Source organism: Gopherus flavomarginatus, chromosome 2 (genome assembly GCF_025201925.1).
Source record: "Gopherus flavomarginatus isolate rGopFla2 chromosome 2, rGopFla2.mat.asm, whole genome shotgun sequence".
NCBI lineage: Eukaryota > Metazoa > Chordata > Testudines > Testudinidae > Gopherus > Gopherus flavomarginatus.
In genome coordinates this window covers 157,003,503-157,023,978 of record NC_066618.1, presented here as the reverse complement: position 1 = coordinate 157,023,978, position 20,476 = coordinate 157,003,503, and the positions used below count along the sequence as shown (strand labels likewise).

General features: G+C 47.7%; 1 protein-coding gene across 1 annotated transcript in view; it reads right to left on the bottom strand.

Annotated features, from left to right (window-relative positions):
- RASSF2 (Ras association domain family member 2) overlaps window positions 1-18,483 on the bottom strand; it is a 43,982-nt gene extending 25,499 nt beyond the window's left edge. Inside the window, exons 1-3 of the mRNA XM_050940376.1 lie at window positions 18,325-18,483; window positions 3,356-3,446; window positions 376-451 (exon numbers count right to left, since the gene is read on the bottom strand). Of these exons, the coding sequence (XP_050796333.1) occupies window positions 376-451; window positions 3,356-3,414 (135 nt within the window). The 5' untranslated portion in view covers window positions 3,415-3,446; window positions 18,325-18,483. The remainder of the gene's footprint in view (window positions 1-375; window positions 452-3,355; window positions 3,447-18,324) is intronic.
- Between the last annotated feature and the right edge of the window lie 1,993 nt (window positions 18,484-20,476).

Below are 20,476 nucleotides of genomic sequence, written 5' to 3'. Positions count from 1 at the left end.
ATAAAAAGTTGGTCTAGAGGATCATAGTGTTCCCATTCCAGCCTTAACCTTTGAATCCTGGGAAGAGACTGGATCCCACTCCCATTTAAATCAGTATCAAAATTCCCATTGATTCCAAAAGGTGATCGTGTGGGAGGGGAGAGCCCAATGGATCTCTATATCTCCCTCTGTAAAATAGCTACAAAATAGGAACTCAAGACCCTACAGCTGTAGCGCTCCCCTTGCAATAATAACCAGCCATCAGCTTGCTTTGCCAGCAGTCACTTTTTGACCTCCAAGGTGGGCACTGACCCAGACGGTATCGTTTTTCCATGCAGTGTCCTCCATCTAAGTCACAAGACCAGCCTGCTCGATAGTTACTCATTGATTTCTCACCTCTCTGTGCCGAAGCTGCAAATTCTGACCTTCATAATACAAGTTGTAGGTCTTCAAGTGCAACAGCAATTCGTTTCTGGAAGATAAACAACATTAATGCAGGCAAGAAGTCACAAGGAGACGAGGAAAGAACCAAAGCCTGAGAAACTCGGATTCTTATGCTGCACAGGGCCCTGTGGTATCAAAGCGCCTGAAGGGGCTGACCTGAAGCAGGTTTGATGGAGTCAGGAATGACTTTCCAGAGCCAGGGCTCGATTACGGCAAACTAGTCATACGCACAATGCCTCATGACCCCGCAGCCCTGCCTCTACATGGGACGGCAGGAGCATGCGTCCCATGGCAGAGCCATCTAATGCCCCGCTGAGGGACTTACCACTACTTCTCTTTGGCCAGGCTCAGGGTACCCCACTTCTACAGCCCTGGGATCTGCTCAGGAGACCATCTGCAGGCTGCGGCAGGAGTCACTGCAGTGGTTATGCTCACATTGCTCTTTCAAGCTTTTCTTTACAACAGCAGGGCATGGAAACACATCTTCTCTTAGATATGAAAGCGGAGATTCTCATGGGATCTCCTGACTGTGGGAGACGAGGCCCTCGGTGTGGGTCCGTAGCACTGATGGCTTAATCCAGCCATATCCAGAGCCTGCATTCAACAACTGAGGGCTACGAGATCAGACCTTGGTCATTCCCTGCCTCGGCTTCCACTCGCACTGCACAGAAAAGGGGTGTGTTGGGGAAAAGCACAAACATGCCGAGGTGGAAACAGAGACCCTCTTCCCAACCTTCGTGACGTGGCGCACAACAGCTGCCATCTCAAGAGGGGAACTCACTGCTCCCTAGGGGTGCATGAGGCCTCTGTGTAACTCCTACTACTCCGGATATGGGGCTGGCAGCGAGGACAGGCTGTCATACACAGGACTCCTCACCCTCACCCCTGTACACATATACCTCCTTTCCTTCTCCTCCCCCTTACCTCAGCCTGCCTTGATGGACCTTAACAGAGCACAGTCCTTGTTACCAACGAGTGCCAGGTGGCCCATGCTTTCCAGTAGGGATTCTTCCCAGGCAGTTACTGAGCAGTAACCTGGAATCTGGAGCTGGTGACCATTATCGCAGCACCTAGATTCTCTCTCACTCAGAGACCGTCTGTGCTCTAAACAGACACGACTGGGGCAGGGAGTATTATCCACACAGAGGCAAAGTGCAGCCCTGAGCAATTAATTCATTTGACCAAGACAGACAGTCTTTGATAAAGCCAAGAATAAAGTGCAGAACTTCCGAGTCCTGATCTTAACCACAGGACCATCCTTCCTCCCTGGAACACGTAGGTGTCTCTGTATGTATGGTGTGTCCAAGTGTCTCCCTCCCTTGCAGTAGCTTACGGGCCCTTCGACAGCCAGATGCTTGGAGGAATCCCTGGGATTTACTACCATGAGTGCTCTCTATGTGATCAATAATAAGGCCTAGCCCCTTTACCAAGTGCAGGATCCACTCCTTAATTAACAGGCGTAACAAATTAGAGAAGCAAGTGGAAATTGGGGGTGAAGAAGATTCCTGAATACTCTAAGGCACTCGCTAGATACGTTTGGGGAGCAAGTCCCCAAGCTGCAGGGGGTCTCCAGCAGCTAAATTAGGGCACTGAAATTCAGAGCACCTTGTTTCAATTCTTAGACCACTAGGAGACCATGGGTCAAGTAGTACACTGTGCCACTCTGTGCTGCCAGCTGCACATTTGGAAATGCGGAAAAATCGACACTCAGAGAACCAGAACCTCTTCCTAGAGGTCCAGTGATCACTTCCCATTTTGTTTCCATAAGCCCTTCAAAAAACAATCTGCAGGGTGCATCAACATATCGGCCCTACAGATGGGCAATGATTTTGCCCCCTCTAAGCACATGCCCCAAATATGGGGGCCATCAATGCTTGTTTATTGCATCTCCCGGTCAAGAGTAAGGAGTGCGCAGCCACAACTACTGTGTCCTGACAGCCAACGCTGCCCTGAGGAATGCTGTCTGGGCTTTGCCAGGGGCCCTTCTTCCAATGATCAAAAAACCCACTGCAACAAAAAACTCAGACAGACCGACCTTGATGAAGCAGACTTCAAGTCTGCAAGACAAGCAGCTTAGGGAACACGCAGTCACTTGACTCTGTACCACATTTATTGTCAAAATAAAAAAACAGCCCCCATCACAACACATTTCTGATGTCTATTCACTGCACCAGCCCCCCCATCTTACAGTTTAAACAGCACCACCATTGTAGATACTGAATGGGAGGAGGGGAAGGAAAAGAGAGACCTAGCATAGGTACACAGGTCCAGATCCTCAAAGCTGTTTAGGCACCTAAGTCCCATTGATTTCAATGGAGGTTAGGAACACAAATATGTTTAAGAATCAGGACCCTAGGGCCTGGTCTTCTGGGTAGCTTTGCCTGCTTGGCACTACTCCATTAGTCAGTTTGGCCCAGAGTGTGGCAGGTGCAGTATTTTCCTGACCTCTAGAGGCATTTTATTTTTTTTGGCACGGGAATAACTTGTTCCCATGCAAAAGTCACTAAACGTCTGATCTATCCAACCAGGCATCTCACAAATTGCCCAGTCGCTGGACTATTACCTGTCACCTAGGTAACGTTTCTATTAAAATACCATAGGACAGACACATAGCATTTGCACAGCACTTCCAATTAGGAGGTGTCTAACTCTGCAAAGATGGAGGAACTAGAATCACAGACTATCAGGATTGGAAGGGACCTCAGGAGGTCATCTAGTCCAACCTCCCCCTCCCCCCAAGGCTCCTCTGTGGATTTTTCCATGCTTTGCATCATCAATTGCTAGAGAGATCACCTCCCCTTCCACTTCTATCCACAGCTTTAAGTTTTGTGTGTGCGTGCATCTGCCCCTCCTCCACCAGTCACCAGGGCCTTTCATAAATAAATCATAATACCAAAAATATTTCTGCGTTAAGCTCTGGTTGCAATCTTACTTTGAAATGTATTTGTCTTTTCCACAGGGGACTAGGGATGACTGGCTGCAATAATCCATCCTCACGATCTTCTTTCATTAGGAGCAGAAATCTGAATTGTGGAGGGAGAAGATACAAGAGAAATTTGCATTAATCACTACATCATTTCCATGTTAATATGTGCAGATTGGGCCAGATACAAAGCTCAGTCAACTCAGCGGGAGTTTTTCCACTGACTTTAGAGCTTTGAATCCATCTGTCAGCCACATCAGACAGCAAAATAGAAAGTTCCAATTCAAATTATGGACCTAAAAGCGGAAATGTGAAAAGTCAGGTGAGGGGAAAGTAAAGAGAATCACTGCAAGTGCACCACAGTAAGACGATCCAGGGGGACACAATTAATAGAATACTTTGTATTTCTATTATCAGAGGGGTAGCCGTGTTAGTTTGGATCTGTAAAAGCAGCAAAGAGTCCTGTGGCACCTTAGAGACTAACAGACGTTTTGGAGCATGAGCTTTCGTGGGTGAACACCCACTTCATCAGATGCATGTAGGGGAAATCTCCAGGGGCAGGTATATATATGCAGGCAAGCTAGAGATAAAGAGGTTAGTTCAATCAGGGAGGATGAGGCCCTGTTCTAGCAGTTGAGGTGTGAAAACCAAGGGAAGAGAAACTGGTTTTGTAGTTGGCAAGCCATTCACAGTCTTTGTTTAATCCTGAGCTGATGGTGTCAAATTTGCAGATGAACTGAAGCTCAGCAGTTTCTCTTTGAAGTCTGGTCCAGATGCCAACTCTGCCCACATATCTACACCAGCAACACCATCACAGGACCTAACCAGATCAGCCACACCATCACCGGTTCATTCACCTGCACGTCCACCAATGTAATATATGCCATCATATGCCAGCAATGCCCCTCTGCTATGTACATCGGCCAAACTGGACAGTCGCTACGGAAAAGGATAAACGGACACAAATCAGATATTAGGAATGGCAATATACAAAAACCTGTAGGAGAACACTTCAACCTCCCTGGCCACACTATAGCAGACCTTAAGGTGGCCATCCTGCAGCAAAAAACTTCAGGACCAGACTTCAAAGAGAAGATTTCACACCAAAAATATCCACCACTTTATACACAACACACACGTATTTTCCTCAGCTGTACAATGGTGTCAGGGACTTTAACCCCAACAACCTGGACCCTACTCAAAGGGTAGGTGGACGTTGCTGGATTTTTACGAGTTTTAGCTGGTTTACAGAACACGCCTTATCGCCAACGCAGAGATTAGATTACCAGGCAAGGCTCCTCTAAACTGGAGGATGCGCGCTGCGTTGCCTCAGGGTCCGATTCCACGCCGGAGAGTCAGACGGGTCCCGGCGGAGTCGCCAAAGATGTTAGGGACTCTAACCCAGACGGCAAAGTTTGTTGTTTGACTGCGAGAGAGACAGGCAACACCAGCAAGGTTTTATTAAAAGCTCTTTATTGACAAGTGCACGCATTAATAGAGAGCAGCTTGTTTTTAGAGAGAACCAGCCTGCTCTTTACATCTTAGTATAAGCCTATATAGACAGTTTTGTTGCGTCATAAATTATTTACTGGAGCAACCCACCCCCTTTTTTTAACAACTAGAAACTAGACACCTTTAGTATACATGCATGCCTAAAGTTAGAAATGTAGGGGAGTTCAAAACAAACAAAGAACAAAACCAGGGAGCGAAAACAAGGAGGCTGGGAAACTAGGACTTTTATCAGTTCTTCGAAGGAGCTGCCCGAACACAGCACATTTGGTACTATGCCAGGAATGCAGCTTCTCTCTTATTTTACTTTTTCCCAGCGCTTGTGAGACATGCTGCTGCTTTTCAGTGTTTTCCACTCAGGGATTACCCACAAACCTCTGTTAGCCTGACTTTGGTTAGGTTGGCATACCTGCTTTTGTCTGCTATATCTTTATTCAGGCCTAACAATGGCAATACTATTATTGACCAACTTTTAAAGTGCTTTTAACTCTGCGGATGAGAAGCACTCTGAGATCCAGGTATTATTGTTATTCATTTCCTAAGGAAATTGCTCAGTCCTTCTCTTTGTCTTGAAGAGAAGGGCCCCAAGTGTTAAGTTAAAGATACAGGGTCCTGTAGCTCATTATCACACTGAAGTCGATGGCAGATCCACGCAGTGGTAGCACGGTCTGGAGTGTATTTCACAGCACTACTGCACAGGGAAGTCGCTCCAGGACCTCAAAGCCCCTCACACAAAAAGCTAGTTCGCTTCACACCTCAAGGAATTGGATATTTTACAGAACGGGAAATGAAAGTACAATGAGTTAACTTGCCTGCAGTCACACGGGAGCCAATGACTGGGTCAGAAATACCTGCTCTCAGTTCTTCTGGGTCGCAGTTAGGATACCATCTCCCATCCCACACTGGCACAACCCTGACTAAAACTGCAGTTACATTCCAACTCCATGCTTCTAAATCCAGCAGCGGTCCAAGCACAAAAGCCTATATTTAAACCCAGCAACAGCAAGCATGAGACAAGACGACAAAGGGCAGGAAATTCAAAGCTACAGCTAACACAGGGCATTGTCTTAAAAAAGGAGAACAGAAACGCAAAATAATAACGCAACTAACGACGGAAAGACTGATTCGGCTTTTCATTTCCTAGCTTATGCTACTGAGTTTCACAATCACCTCAGCAAGGCTGAAATAGTTGGGTTAGGCTGTGAATGAACTGGAGGGAGGCAGGCAATGTTCACTTAGAAAAATTAGAAGGAAATACTCTTTTCTCACTGGAGGCTCTAACAAACATTACTATTGACCAGAGGTGTGTTACTGGTCAGGCAAACACGAACCATATTTAGACTGCCACATTATGATCTCAGGACAATTAGTAGTAGTAGTACTGACACAGCCCTACAAGTCACAGCTGTGATCGGGGTTCCATTGTGTTAGCTAATGTACCCACATGTAGCAAAGACCATGCCTGCCCTGAAGAACTTGTACAGTCTGAAAGTTGGGGAAAAGTAGTATTGTCTCCAGTTTACAGATGGGGAGACTTAGATACAGAGAAATGAAGGTCACCCAGGAAATCCGTAGCAGAGACAGGAACTAAAACCAGATCCAGCACACCATTTAGACAGACAAAGGATGGTAGGGGAAACTGAGGCACAGAGCAGCAACCTGCCCAAGGTCACACAAAAGTTCAGTGTCAAAGCTGGGAACAGAACCAAGTCTCCTAACTCCAAGTCCATTGGTCTGTCCACTAGACAACACTGCCTCTCAATGTTTTAGTATCCATGTTGTGGCCTGAGTCTTGTATCATTCCTCCCCCTTTTTTAGATTGAGTATGTATGTGGAACCATTCTGATAGAGCAGAAATGTACCTGTGTAATCTGACTCATTAACTTCACAACTGATCTCAATGTTATTCACCTCCAAGGAGGGAAACAATGGACTTACAAAGGGAAAAATCCTGATTTATCAGTGGCAGAAGTCAAGAACAGCACTTCTCTACCTCATTCAAGTGTGGAGAAGTTCAGTGCTCGTAAAGAGATACTCAGATGAAAAGTATCGTAGTGCGTAGTGCAGTCTGCATCCTAACAGAGAGATTCTCTTGTGGACCAATTCCCTGCCCATTGCAGATCACGTAACAGTTTCTAGTAAAAGCAGCAAAGAATCCTGTGGCACCTTATAGACTAACAGAGGTTTTGGAGCATGAGCTTTCGTGGGTGAATACCCACTTCCTCAGATGCATGTAATGGAAATATCCAGGGGCAGGTATATATATGTGTGCTAGCAAGCAAGCTAGAGATAACGAGGTCAGTTCAATCAGGGAGGATGAGGCCCTGTTCTAGCAGTTGAGGTGTGAAAACCAAGAGAGGAGAAACTGGTTCTGTAATTGGCAAGCCATTCACAGTCTTTGTTCAATCCTGAGCTGATGGTGTCAAATTTGCAGATGAATTGAAGCTCAGCAGTTTCTCTTTGAAGTCTGGTCCTGAAGTTTTTTTGCTGCAGGATGGCCACCTTAAGGTCTGCTATAGTGTGGCCAGGAAGGTTGAAGTGCTCTCCTACAGGTTTTTGTATATTGCCATTCCTAATGTCTGATTTGTGTCCATTTATCCTTTTCCGTAGAGACTGTCCAGTTTGGCCGATGTACATAGCAGAGGGGCATTGCTGGCATATGATGGCGTATATTACATTGGTGGATGTGCAGGTGAATGAACCAGTGATGGTGTGGCTGATCTGGTTAGGTCCTGTGATGGTGTCGCTGGTGTAGATATGTGGGCAGAGTTGGCATCGAGGTTTGTTGCATGGATTGGTTCCTGAGCAAGAGTTATTATGGTGTGGTGTGCAGTTGCTGGTGAGAATATGTTTCAGGTTGGCAGGTTGTCTGTGGGCAAGGATTGGCCTGCCACCCAAGGCCTGTGAAAGTGTGGGATCATTGTCCAGGATGGGTTGTAGATCCTTGATGATGCGTTGGAGGGGTTTTAGCTGGGGGCTGTATGTGATGGCCAGTGGAGTCCTGTTGGTTTCTCTCTTGGGTTTGTCTTGCAGTAGGAGGCTTCTGGGTACACGTCTGGCTCTGTTGATCTGTTTCCTTATTTCCTCGTGCGGGTATTGTAGTTTTGAGAATGCTTGGTGGAGCTTTTGTAGGTGTTGGTCTCTGTCTGAGGGGTTAGAGCAGATGCGGTTGTACCTCAGTGCTTGGCTGTAGACAATGGATCGTGTGATGTGCCCGGGATGGAAGCTGGAGGCATGAAGGTAGGCATAGCGGTCGGTGGGTTTTCGATATAGGGTGGTGGTAATGTGACCATCACTTATTTGCACCGTGGTGTCAAGAAAGTGGACCTCCCGTGTAGATTGGTCCAGGCTGAGGTTGATGGTGGGGTGGAAGCTGTTGAAATCATGGTGGAATTTTTCCAGAGTCTCTTTCCCATGGGTCCAGATGATGAAGATGTCATCAATGTAGCGTAGATAGAGAAGGGGTGTGAGTGGACGAGAGCTGAGGAAGCGTTGTTCCAGGTCGGCCATGAAGATATTGGCATATTGTGGGGCCATGCGGGTGCCCATAGCAGTGCCACTGATCTGGAGATATATATTGTCATCAAATTTGAAATAGTTGTGTGTAAGTATAAAGGCACAGAGCTCAGCAGCCAGTTGTGCTGTGGCATCATCAGGGATAGTGTTCCTGACAGCTTGTATTCCATCTGTGTGTGGGATGTTTGTGTAGAGAGCCTCTACATCCATGGTGGCTAGGATGGTGTTTTCTGGGAGGTCACCAATACATTGTAGTTTCCTCAGGAAATCAGTGGTGTCGCGGAGATAGCTGGGAGTGCTGGTGGCATAGGGTCTGAGTAGAGAGTCCATATATCCAGATAGTCCTTCAGTGAGAGTGCCAATGCCCGAGATGATGGGGCGTCCAGGATTTCCGGGTTCAAGGCTCTTCCTCACTCACAGACATTCTCAGAGGCCATCAGGCTGACCAGTGAGGAGCCTGGACATCTCTCTCAACAACCTCCTTTCCAGCCAGCTCGCCAAAGACCAAGGCCCATAGATTGACCTCTGCAGAGATAAGGGACGTATTCCCAGCACGACCGCTGACTTGGACAATTTTTCCCTTCTTTCTCTCCCCCGCCCCCATCAGTAAAACAGGGATAACACTGACATTCACACCAGAATTTCTGTGACCTCTGAATGAAGGGTGACATGAAACTGTAAGATATTAAGTGGACAGAATTACTGCTATAGAAACAAACAACATACTCACAGGGCAGATCTTGCCATGCACTTATACACCCATTTCTCCCTGACCGCTCAGCAGAAACATGGGTAGAGAACCAGCGACCAGCTCCTCGTGCCCTCTTTGCAAGAGCAAAAATTCAAGACTGAGCAAGAGGGTGGTATGAGTAATGGGGCCAGCCAGCCGACATAGATATCCAAACAGAATGGATGAGCGTCCATAGGCCAAGCTGAAACCAGGATGTGCAAAAAATCCCTCTGAAACCCGTAAATGAGGAAATTATGTCTTATTCTATGCAAGCTCAGAAGGGAGGAACAGAGCAGAGACGGCATTGCTGTGGGGGAGGGGTGAGATCCATCCATCTCTCAGACAAGAGCAATTGCAATTACAAAGACAGCAGGGACGGAGGGATAGGTGACTGATAGGCGAGCCGAGAAGAGGTGACAAGACGGCATCCGAGATGCACAGACTGATCCTGAAGCACATACAACGAAGATTCGCAGCTGTATGGCTGAAGATCAACCTTTCAACAAGATGTCTTGCCTGGGAAAGCTTCCAGCCACCTTGTATGACCGCAATTTGACCTTCCCTGAGGGTCGAGTCTCTTGACTAGATGACCTCCTAAGGTCTCTTCCAACCCTAATATTCTATGATTATTTTGAGAGGAATGGACAGTGTTCATGTAATTAAGACCCTGGCCTGGTGCTGATAGGATCTTGATTCAATTCCCATTTCCACCAGATTTCTTGGGTGACCGTGGGCAAGTCGCTTCCTCTCCTTGGGCCTCAGACAATGAGAATACTGACTTTCTTCCATCTTTTCTCCATTTGCTCTATTTAAATTCTAAAGGGGCGATTTTTTTCTAAAACATCTGACAGAGTTAGGCACCTAACTCCCTTAGGCACCTTTGAAAAGTCACACCCCACACTCCTTGGTGCAGGGACTGTCTCTTATTAAGAGTCAATATAGAGCCTAACACTACAGGACCCAAATCTAGGTTGGGGCCTCGAGGCTACTGGAATAATTACCTTCTGCTACAGAGAGCTCCACCAAGAAGCTCTTACACCAACCCCTCCATCTCCCTTCCTCAGAGGGGTCCATTAAGGGAACATGAGGCTACGTGACTAGTGTATTCTGAAACATCATCAAAAGTCAGGAACTGTTGGGGAAGTTACCACCAAGTAATTACCACACAGAGGAAGAAAAAGTTGCACAGTTACTTGTCCCATGTAAAAACGTTACCCGAGTCACACACAGATGGGCAGCGTGTGTTTTTCTTTTAGGCTCTTAGACTCCTTTGCCACCTCAAAACACACACAGCATTATGCCCCTCAGGGCTTCTCCTCAGGATCAGAGTTATCCAAAGGCTACACATATAAGCACTGGCTGCAGCAAACAGCTGCAAAGATGCAACCAGACTGATATTTCTGTTCTGTGGAGATAATAAGCCTGTTGGCCCTCAGTATTTTATAAAAATACTAGGGACCTTAGAGGTTTTTACTTTGAACTAATCAATGCAGCAATAACAATTTGCACCAGCCGGGGAATTTGCACCCTTTAGTGGTCTACTTGTCTTAATATACCCATAGGTAGGCTTGGCAGAATTCGATTTCTATGTTGTTATCATCATTTTGACACATAATATTTATTTTTAAGCTTTTCCCCCCTGATTTAAATTCTCACAGTTGTGCAAAATTATGGGTTTCCGGCTTTTAAAATTTGCATTGATGTAAATTTTCACAGATTGAATGACAGTAGTCACTAAGAGTCAAAAAGTTAAAGCTTTATATAACTATTAAAACACAGCTAGTCAACACCACATCAAAATGTAGAAAGTACATATCCTCAAATCAAATGCAGCTAAGTTCTCAAGCAGCATTTTCTTTCCTCAGCTTATCTGTAAATGTTGATAATTAATCGATGGAAATGTGTGTTGGATTGTGTGTGCACGGTGATGTCAACGTTTATGAGTAAAATCTAATCTTTCCAAGCCTATGTGAAGAGCATTCTTGAAGCTCCTTAGCAGCCGCACGCCCAAGCCAAGAAGTGCCAGGGCATTTCAGAGCAGTTTATACAGAACCCTTCAAACACAGGGCCACTGCTGAAATCAGCAAAGGCTCTCAAGCTGGAGCAGCCTCAACATAAACTAGAGCAGGGGAGCTGGAACAATTTGTATAGTGGGGGTGCTGAGAGCCCTTGAACCAAACTGTAAACCTTGCATATAATGGAAATCACTTTAAGCCAAGGGGTGCACAGCACCCCCAGCTTCAGCACCTTTTGATTTTGGAACTACCTACCTTGGTCCGGTGGTGCCCAGATTTATTAGCATTCCTGACGTGCTGTACACCCTCTCTCTCTCTCTCTCTCTCTCTCACACACACACACACACACACACACACACACACACGGCTGTCTGTGTAAAGGAGAATAGGGGGCAGAGGATATATTTATGGATAGTCCTTTGTTTATGCTCATGTTGCAAGTTTTAATTTAGGCAGTAGGTGCCTGGAGCACCAGGTGGCTACTGTAGTTGCAATTTAAAAGGTTTGAAGCCATACGTAAAACAGAAATAATAAAAAGCAGCTGTCCCTGGGGTGGAGTGCAGCAGTCACGGTAAAGGAGGAGAAATGAAGGCCAAGGACACTCTCACAAAAAATGGTTCTTGAAAAAAGTTTGCAGAGATCTTAATTGCAGACGTGCTTAGTTTTCAAGGTCTCCAAGCTGAGCCACATGGTGTTCATTTATCTACACCGGGAGAGGGAGAGCCCAAACCTCTGGTTTCGCTTGAAAGTTACATTATGGATGAATTTCTAGAAGGTAAATGGGTTTACGCTTATGTATTCTGCCTGCCTTATGATTAAAAAATCTTGATGCCTGGGAAGAGCCCTCCCTTGTCAAAAACAGCTTAGAGCTGGTGCAGTTGCCTTGCCAGGTGCCTTCGGTTTCTCAGACGGAAGATCTGCTTTTGATTGAGCTCCAACTTCCTGTTTATCAACCGGCTGCTAGATCTGAAGTGACAAGCTGCTTAAGCCTTCTCTGACACCCTCATCTCTGTCACCCTCTCCATTTCCTAAGCAAGACAAAAAGCTGCCCGTTCTTCCCTTTTTTGGGGTCTGCTGTGCAGATTCAAGGTTCCTCATGCAGGTTTCTAGAAAGGGGTGTGAGGTTGTCAGTGTCAGACTGCCAAGCCCAAGGCAAGATTTACTTTCCTTGATATGTAAGAATATTTTGACGTCCTTTTAAAAATTATAAATACCAGAGCTCACCCACAGAAGTGGCCCAGTACTTCCAGTACCCACAATACAAACATGAGATCTTTTACAGGCCACCATTCTCTCTGCCACGGAGAGATGGCCTGAGCAGCTCAATACAAACAAGATCAATACCTGACAAGTATGACATGTCAATGCACAAAACAACTCTCAAGCAGCGCAGCAAAAAGGCTCTTACTTAGACCTGGTCAGGAGTACTGTCTCACCCTGTGGCCTAGGAATTGAAGTGGCACTTGGGAATTTTAAGTCCTTTTGTGGCGCACGCCCATAGTAACTACAGTGGCATTTGGGGAATTCAAACAAGAGCAATAGAGAATTCTATTCCATTCTCTGTTCTGCCAATGAAGAACAGAGCTAAAGGTCTGAGAGAGAGAGAGAAGTGGAGGGGGGGGGGAATGAATCAGATGATTTTCTATCTTACCAAGATTTTACGATCACAGAAACTTAAGGAAGAAACCAAGTCAGTCAAGGAGTCAATCCCTCTGCCAATGAAGAAAAAAGCCTGCTAAAGGATGATTTTATTAACATCATCTATCATTGTAGCACCAAAAGGCCCATGTTAAGAATGCCCCCCATCCCCTTATGCTATATAATTACTACATGAGGAGCTTCACTCTAGTCTAGGGTTACACACACGTATCAGATGTTAAACCTGACTTTAGTCCCAATAGCCAGAAAGAATGCTCAGCACCCTACACGAAGCCTTTGCTCCACCACTTTACAGCTGCTGCGTCATCGAGTCAAATGGCCTTTCTGCTCATCTCCCTTTAACACAGTTTGACAGGCCACCTAGATGGCCCTGGAGCAGCATGGAGCGTTCTGAAAGAGCAACTGAAATGCGCAAAGATGACAAGTATGGGTCACTTTCATGCTGTTACACACGCCATGTTCTTACTCGCAGGTATAAAGAAAACCTGCATGGTGTAGGAGTAGATGGGACAAAGGAGACACAGGAACCAATGAAGACTGGTGCAGCAAGAGACGCCATGAGTTTGGGTTATTAAAAAAAGAGTCAGATCTGATACTTAAAGCTTTGAGCAGACGCTGCTAACAGAAAACTCCAGCTGATCAAGGAATCCTGGAGGCTGTCCCTACCAAGCAATACATATAGGTAGAATTGCATTACCTGCAACAGTTCTTTCATTTTCATAAACGCTGGCTAAACAAGATGCCTCTGATCTAGGCAAGGGGATGGCTGAGATCAACAAATTTCTGTTCAGAGCAGGATGTAGTGGCTAGTGCACAGGACAGAGTCAGGACTCCTGGGTTTCATATATAAATAGATTTTAAAGCTTCAAGGGACCATTATGATCTACTCTCACCTCTCACACCACACAGACTGCAGAAATTCCCTCAGCGATTCCTGCAGTTAACTGTGTAAGTCAAGGTATAACTAGGGCATAACTTCAAGAGTCCAAGAGAGAGCATTTGTTACACTGCTTGTTAAGCCGTTCCAGTGGCTAACCCTCCCAGTGAAAGACGTGAATCTTTTGTCCAGTTTGAACTTTACCATTTTCAGCTGCCAGTGTTCTATCATCAACGGTGCCAGCAGGTCTGTACGTGACCTTGGGCAAAGTCAGGTAACTGCACCGTGCCTCAATTTACCCAACCATTAAAAATGCAGCATATTTAGTTACTATTTGGCCCGCATGTATACTAGAAGAATCCCTTACTCTTTGCAACATCCTTTCAAAGCTTTAGTGGAAGGGGACTACATGGAAGCCTGAAATTACATGAGGTTTCCTGAACCAATTTGAAAACTCAATGCTTCCTGCACAGACAAAAGGTTGGAAATATCAGGATGTAGCAGGTTTGCCATGCAACATTATCTGTTTCTAAAGTCACTTTCAGGGCTGACTGTACCACAATGCAATTTACCCTAAAAATATCTTTTTCGGACCATTTCGTCCAGGTCCTGACAAACCCATCTGCTCTGCAAAGCCACCCCCACCAAAATCCAGACTGTTGGGTCCCTTCTCAGCCACTTGACTCATCCCTGTGTGCTGGCAAACAGTGGAACAGAATACCGTCCAGCAGCCTATGCTCCCAGATAGTAGCGTTTGGATTCATTCCGACACCCTCCCCGCTCACAGTACCGGGGTGCCCCGGGGCGGGCGGCACCACACACACGTGCTCCAGTCTCAAACAAAGCTGCTCTGTAAGCTTTTTGCTGAGCCTGCCCATCTGGAGGTCACCCTAAGCCATTGCAACAGTGACAGACGAAAAGGAGAAACAGGCTGTCATGGCAGGGGATGCTTCCGAGAGTTACCACGGACCTTGACAGAAACCTTGAGCAACAGCGAGAAGAGAACTTTCTCCTGAGAGCTGGGTTTTTTCTGACAACCTGAGGCCTTGTGGCAGGAACAGCTCTCATTAGTGGCCAGGAACTGGTGTAAACTGACCTATTGCTGTAGTTTGCTAACCTGGCACAAGCTCATCTACACTTAGGGTGTAGCACCAGTGCAGTTATGGCAACTGATGGGTACTGAGAACTGGATCAGAGCAATTGTAGGGGCAGACACTTTGCACCTAACCAGGCGCAGATCTAAGCTTCTATTTAAAATGAAAGTTCCTATCTCCGAATGACTACGCAGAAAACCCGCCAAACACAAACCAAGTGAAACTGACCCAAGGTCAGGCTCCTGCGTCCGCAGACAGCCAGAAACATCAGAGGCCACCCTGAGGCCAGAAAGCAGGATATTAAGAATCAGGAAAGAGCGTCAAAACACCATTGGAAGCCCTGGCCTGACCTCCTAAACCTGTTGGGTCTGGGTGTGAAAAAGGAGCCATTGTTGTGGGTCATCAGTGGGGCTCAAAGCTGGGACATTCAGCACCAGTTCCCACCAGCTAAGCACACCGAGGCTATGAGGAGATCGTGCTGATCTTCGGAGAGGGCCAGGCGTGTCTGACAGACATGTGCATAGCAGCTTAGGGTGGAAGAACATCATCCCCACCACTAAAAGCTGCCCGAGTGCGAATCCCCACACACGCCCCACTCAGCAGATATTTCTGCACTTTGAGTCCACCTTGACAAGTATCAACTCCCTCCCTACCCTGTGACCCATAACCCGGTGAGGGCAATCTGTCCAAATAGTCTTAGGCCTACGCAACATAAATGGTCACATGCAGCCCTCTCCATCCCTGTCCCAAATAAGGCTGCTTTACTCACAAACAAGTGCTCACTTCAGCAATTCTCACATGCTCTAGGGCAGGGGTTCTCAAACTCCATCACACCGCAACCCCCTTCTGACAACAAAAACTGCTACACGACCCCAGGAGTGGGTACCGAAGCATGAGCCCGCCTGAGCCCGCTCGAGCCCTGCCACCATGGGGTGTTGTGGGGGGTGTCAAAGCCAAAGCCCCCCAGCCCCCTCGGGGGGGGGCTGTAATCTGAGCCACACTGCCCAAGGCTGAAGCCCTCAGGCTTCGGACCCAGCCAGTGGGTCACAACCCCACTTTAATGGGGTCACAGGGCTGGCTTAGACTTGCTGGGGCCAGGAGCCAAATCCTGGGGGACCCACTTTGGGATCCCAATCCACAGTTTGAGAACTGCTGCCCTAGGCAATGGCGGTATCTCTAGCCCAGCTGTTGTAAGCTCTGCTGACCCAAGTCCACAGAGCAATTCCTATAACGGGAGCCCAGAATCCAATGTAGCAGGAGAAGGCTAAAGCCACATCCTACTGGAAGCTGGGCACTGTGCCCTGCAACATGGCTGGAAAGGAAAAGCATGCCCACCTGTTATGAAGCTGTGCACTGAAAACCCCTGCCTAGGCCCAAGTGGATATTGCCTGGAAGGGTCCTGCTCAGGGGAAATGGAGAGAAGCCAGGCAGAAGTCAGAGGCAAAGGGTAGGAAGGCCTCGGCATGAGACACAGGGAAATTAAGTGGGACGGGTCAGAGCAATGGGGTTTATTGAACTCTTCACCCCTAGGTCACTGGTTCAAACCCAGCCCGACTAGAAATAGTTGCCATCAAACGGCTCTTTGTGGCCTACAGGAAATGAGCTGGTGGGTTTGAGTCCAGCCCCCTCTCTTGGGCTACATCCACATAAGAGATCTCAGCAGAGGTCCAGGACTACAGACTGAACTAGCCTTTCACCCCTCACGAAGATGTCACCCAGCCAGCAGGGAGATACAATGGAGAGGGGGCATAGTGGAATTCTTATCCCCAGGCAGCAGCTGCTCTGGAAATCAACACAGGACTCCAGCCCACATGGCATCTTTCATGAGCACTAAAACCAGCTCACGCGCAGGTCAATGTGGGTGAAAGTTGACCCTGTCCAAGGGGTCAGCATGAGGCCTGTGCATCTCTCATATCTTGAAGTGGTGCCAATGACCTAGTGAAATCATCCCCATAGCACTTGAGCAGGTTCATCATTAACAATCTCACTACACAGGTCATTATTCTGAGCCATGTTATCATTACTCAATCACAAATACATTTAAGGAGTCCGTTACAAAACCAAGAGCTTTGAATGATCATAATGGCTCCTTCTGATGTTAAAAAGAGCTCTGAATTATTAAATTAATGACATTTTACAGTTTGTGTGCTTATTCACACTTATTTTGTTAAGGCACATGAGTCCGGCTTACCCACACAAGTTTCAAACTTGCAAAAATTTATTTATGGGCAGAGGGGGAGATGTGGAGGTTCACAAGGCTCAGGGGGCTCTTGACTGGAACAGGTTTCACATAAACACAGCATTTGGGCCAATAAAGACCCCTCCATAGTTTTACAAAAAGTTTCTGAACTGCTGCTGTCTCCCTCTTTCAAAGATTGCAGTTGTAGAGGTTTTATTATTTTCAGAGGGACAGCCTAGCAATGTTTGCCGAAGGAACAGCTGGAATTCATACTGGGCTGGGATGGAAGAGCACATCAGTGAAAACCCATAAGCCCTTCCCTCTCTTCCTCCTACAGGGAAACTTACACAGTATAATTGTAAAAGCAGCAAAGAATCCTGTGGCACCTTATAGACTGACAGACGTTTTGGAGCATGAGTTTTCGAAAAGCTCATGCTCCAAAACGTCTGTTAGTCTATAAGGTGCCACAGGATTCTTTGCTGCTTTTACAGATCCAGACTAACATGGCTACCCCTCTGATACTTGACAGTATAATTGAAAAGTTCAATATACGCACACCCACTGAATAGCTCCTGATCTAATATCCTTCCAACTCCTCTCCCTGCACACTGACCTCCCCATAAATCAGGATTTAGAACAGAAAGTTTGACATGCTGAACAGCTTTGTGAACTTTGTTAGATGCCTACTGAAAACAAGATGCTTGAAATTCAGGAACCAGTTTCTTCCTCTTTCAGCATCCTTCTCCCCACCCTGGCCTGCCCAGGGCAGAGTCCCAATGGAATTGGGAGTCTGTGCAAATAAAAGCAGGCTCTGAGGGAAGTTACCCAACCACCCATGCCGATAACTAAGGAGGACACTGAGCTGATGCAATTTACTCCAGAGCGGATACTAAGTGGCAAAGTTGGAGAAAACTCCCCAGGCGTCTCCACTACTTGTCCTGAGTCCTGGACCCCACCTGTTCCCTGAGCTGGGACGAGAACCCCAGACCTCTTGCTTCCAGCCTGCTCCTGTAATCCCTAGACCCCCTCAATCCCTCCCTGCCCGCCCCTGGAGCCAGGGACAGAACCCAGGCATCCTGGCTCCCAGCCGGCTGCTCTAGCCACTGCCCCAGGGCTGTACAGCTCTGCAGCGGGCACGCGGCTCCAGGACACCACGCCACATGCACCCCGATCGCTCCCGCAGGGAGATCCGCCTTGAGCAGCCCCCCGGCCGCTCTAGGCTGCCTCTTGCGACGTGGGAGCAGCCTTGCAAGCGGCTGCTAAACTTTTCAGGCTGCAGCCCATGAGCAGGGACCGGGGCCGGGCTCCCCTGACAAGGGCCCGCCTTTGTTACCCAACTCCCCCGCCCCAAACCCGTGCACCCCCCAGCAGGGCTGCAGAGCGAGCGGCCGCCGCTTACCGTGCGCTGAGCCGGGCAATCAGCAACCGCCCCGCCGGGGAGCCGCCCCGCTGCTCCGGCTCGGTGCCCTCTCCGGGCGCCCTCCTCGCACTTCCATCAGCCTCCCCCGGGCAGGGCAGCGGAGCTGCTGCAGACACCGCCTGTCTCTCTCGACCTCCCCCCCCGTCTCCCTACGCCCCCTCGGCTGATAGGAGCCCCCCCGCACCAATAGCTGCGGCTGGGCTGCGCAATTCCGCGGCCTCATTGGTGTCTCCAGCCCCCCTGCTCGGTGGGGAGAAGGGAGGAGGAGCGTTGGGGCCCGCCCCGACAATGCGCAGCTGGTTAGTGGCTTCAGCAGCTGCCAGAGTTTGGAGTGTCATCAGCCTCGGACGGAGGAGGAGGAGGGTGGCTGACTGGCTTGGAGAGCCTCACCCAGGCTGGGATTGGAAACATCGGGAGGCCAAAGCGGCGAGAGCTGGGACGGGGGAGTCCTGGAAAGCCCAGTGCACAGGGGCAGTGAGTTTGGAGGGGTACTGGCAGCACTAACATCATTTGGGGATGAGGTGGGGGACTCAAACTCATAGACTCTAGGACTGGAAGGGACCTCGAGAGGTCTTTGAGTCCATTCCCCTGCCCTCATGGCAGGACCAAATACTGTCTAGACCATCCCTAATAGACATTTATCTAACCTACTCTTAAATATCTCCAGAGATGGAGATTCCACAACTTCCCTAGGCAATTTATTCCAGTGTTTAACTACCCTGTTAGGAACTTTTTCCTAATGGCCAATCTAAATCTCCCTTGCTGCAGTTTAAGCCCATTGCTTCTTGTTCTATCATTGGAGGCTAAGGTGAACAAGTTTTCTCCCTCCTCCTGATGACACCCTTTTAGATACCTGAAAACTGCTATCATGTCCCCTCTCAGTCTTCTCTTTTCCAAACTAAATAAACTTTCAGCCTTCCTTTATAGGTCATGTTCTCAAGACCTTTAATCATTCTTGTTGCTTTTCTCTGGACACTCTTCAATTTCTCCACATCTTTCTTGAAATGCGCTGCCCAGAACTGGACACAATACTACACACCTGTTAATGCATCCCAGAATCACGTTTGCTTTTTTTGCAACAGTATCACACTGTTGACTCATATTTAGCTTGTGGTCCACTATGACCCCTAGATCTCTTTCTGCCATACTCATTCCTAGACAGTCTCTTCCCATTCTGTATGGGAGAAGAGCTGTGATGGGAAAGAGAGAAAACTTGTGTGAAAATCATTGGTGGAGAGTCACAAAGGCCCTGGGCCTGAAGGGTCTGGCTACGTTTCAGGGTCTGGGCCAAAGGATCTCCCCAGGCTGGGGGTTTTCACGCCTGCATCTCACAGTTGTCACTAGGGTGACCAGACAGCAGATGTGAAAAATCGGGATGGGGGTGGGGGGGCAATAGGTGCCTATATAAGAAAAATATCCCAAAATTGGGACTGTCCCTATATAATTGGGACATCTGGTCACCCTAGTTGTCACCTCAGATCAAACACGGCACGGGTCTGTAGAGACCAGGAGTCATTGCCATCTGGTGTTTGACGCATCATTGGAATGAGCAAGCAGGAGTCTTAATCCATGTCGAAGGCATAGGCAGATCCAAGCTCCATAAACTAGAAACTGAAGCGTTTTCAAACTGGTAATAAAGTGGAATATTTGAATAGTGTGGGTAATTAACCATCGGATCAGATTGCCAAGGGACATCTATTCTCCATCCTTAGAGTCCTTACAGCTAGCTTGAGCATTTCTCTAGGTCAGTGGCTCTCAACCAGAGGTACGTGTTCCCCTGGGCTACACAGAGTCTTCCAGGGGGTATGTCAAGGTTCCTCCCTCACTCTGAACTTTAGAGTACAGATGTGGGGACCTGCATGGACACTTCTAAGCTTAATTACTAGCTTAGATCTGGTAACACTGCCACCATCCAGAAGTTAGTGTCTGGAGCATTCCCTGTCCCCCCAAAACTTTCCCCTTCCTGGGTTGCCTTGAGGGACTTCACCAATTCCCTGGTGAACACAGATCCAAACCCCTTGGATCTTAAAACAAGGGGAAATTAACCATCCCTCCTCCTTTCCCCCACCAATCCCTGGTGAGTCCAGATCCAATCCCCTTAGATCTAAAAACAAGGAAAAATCAATCAGGT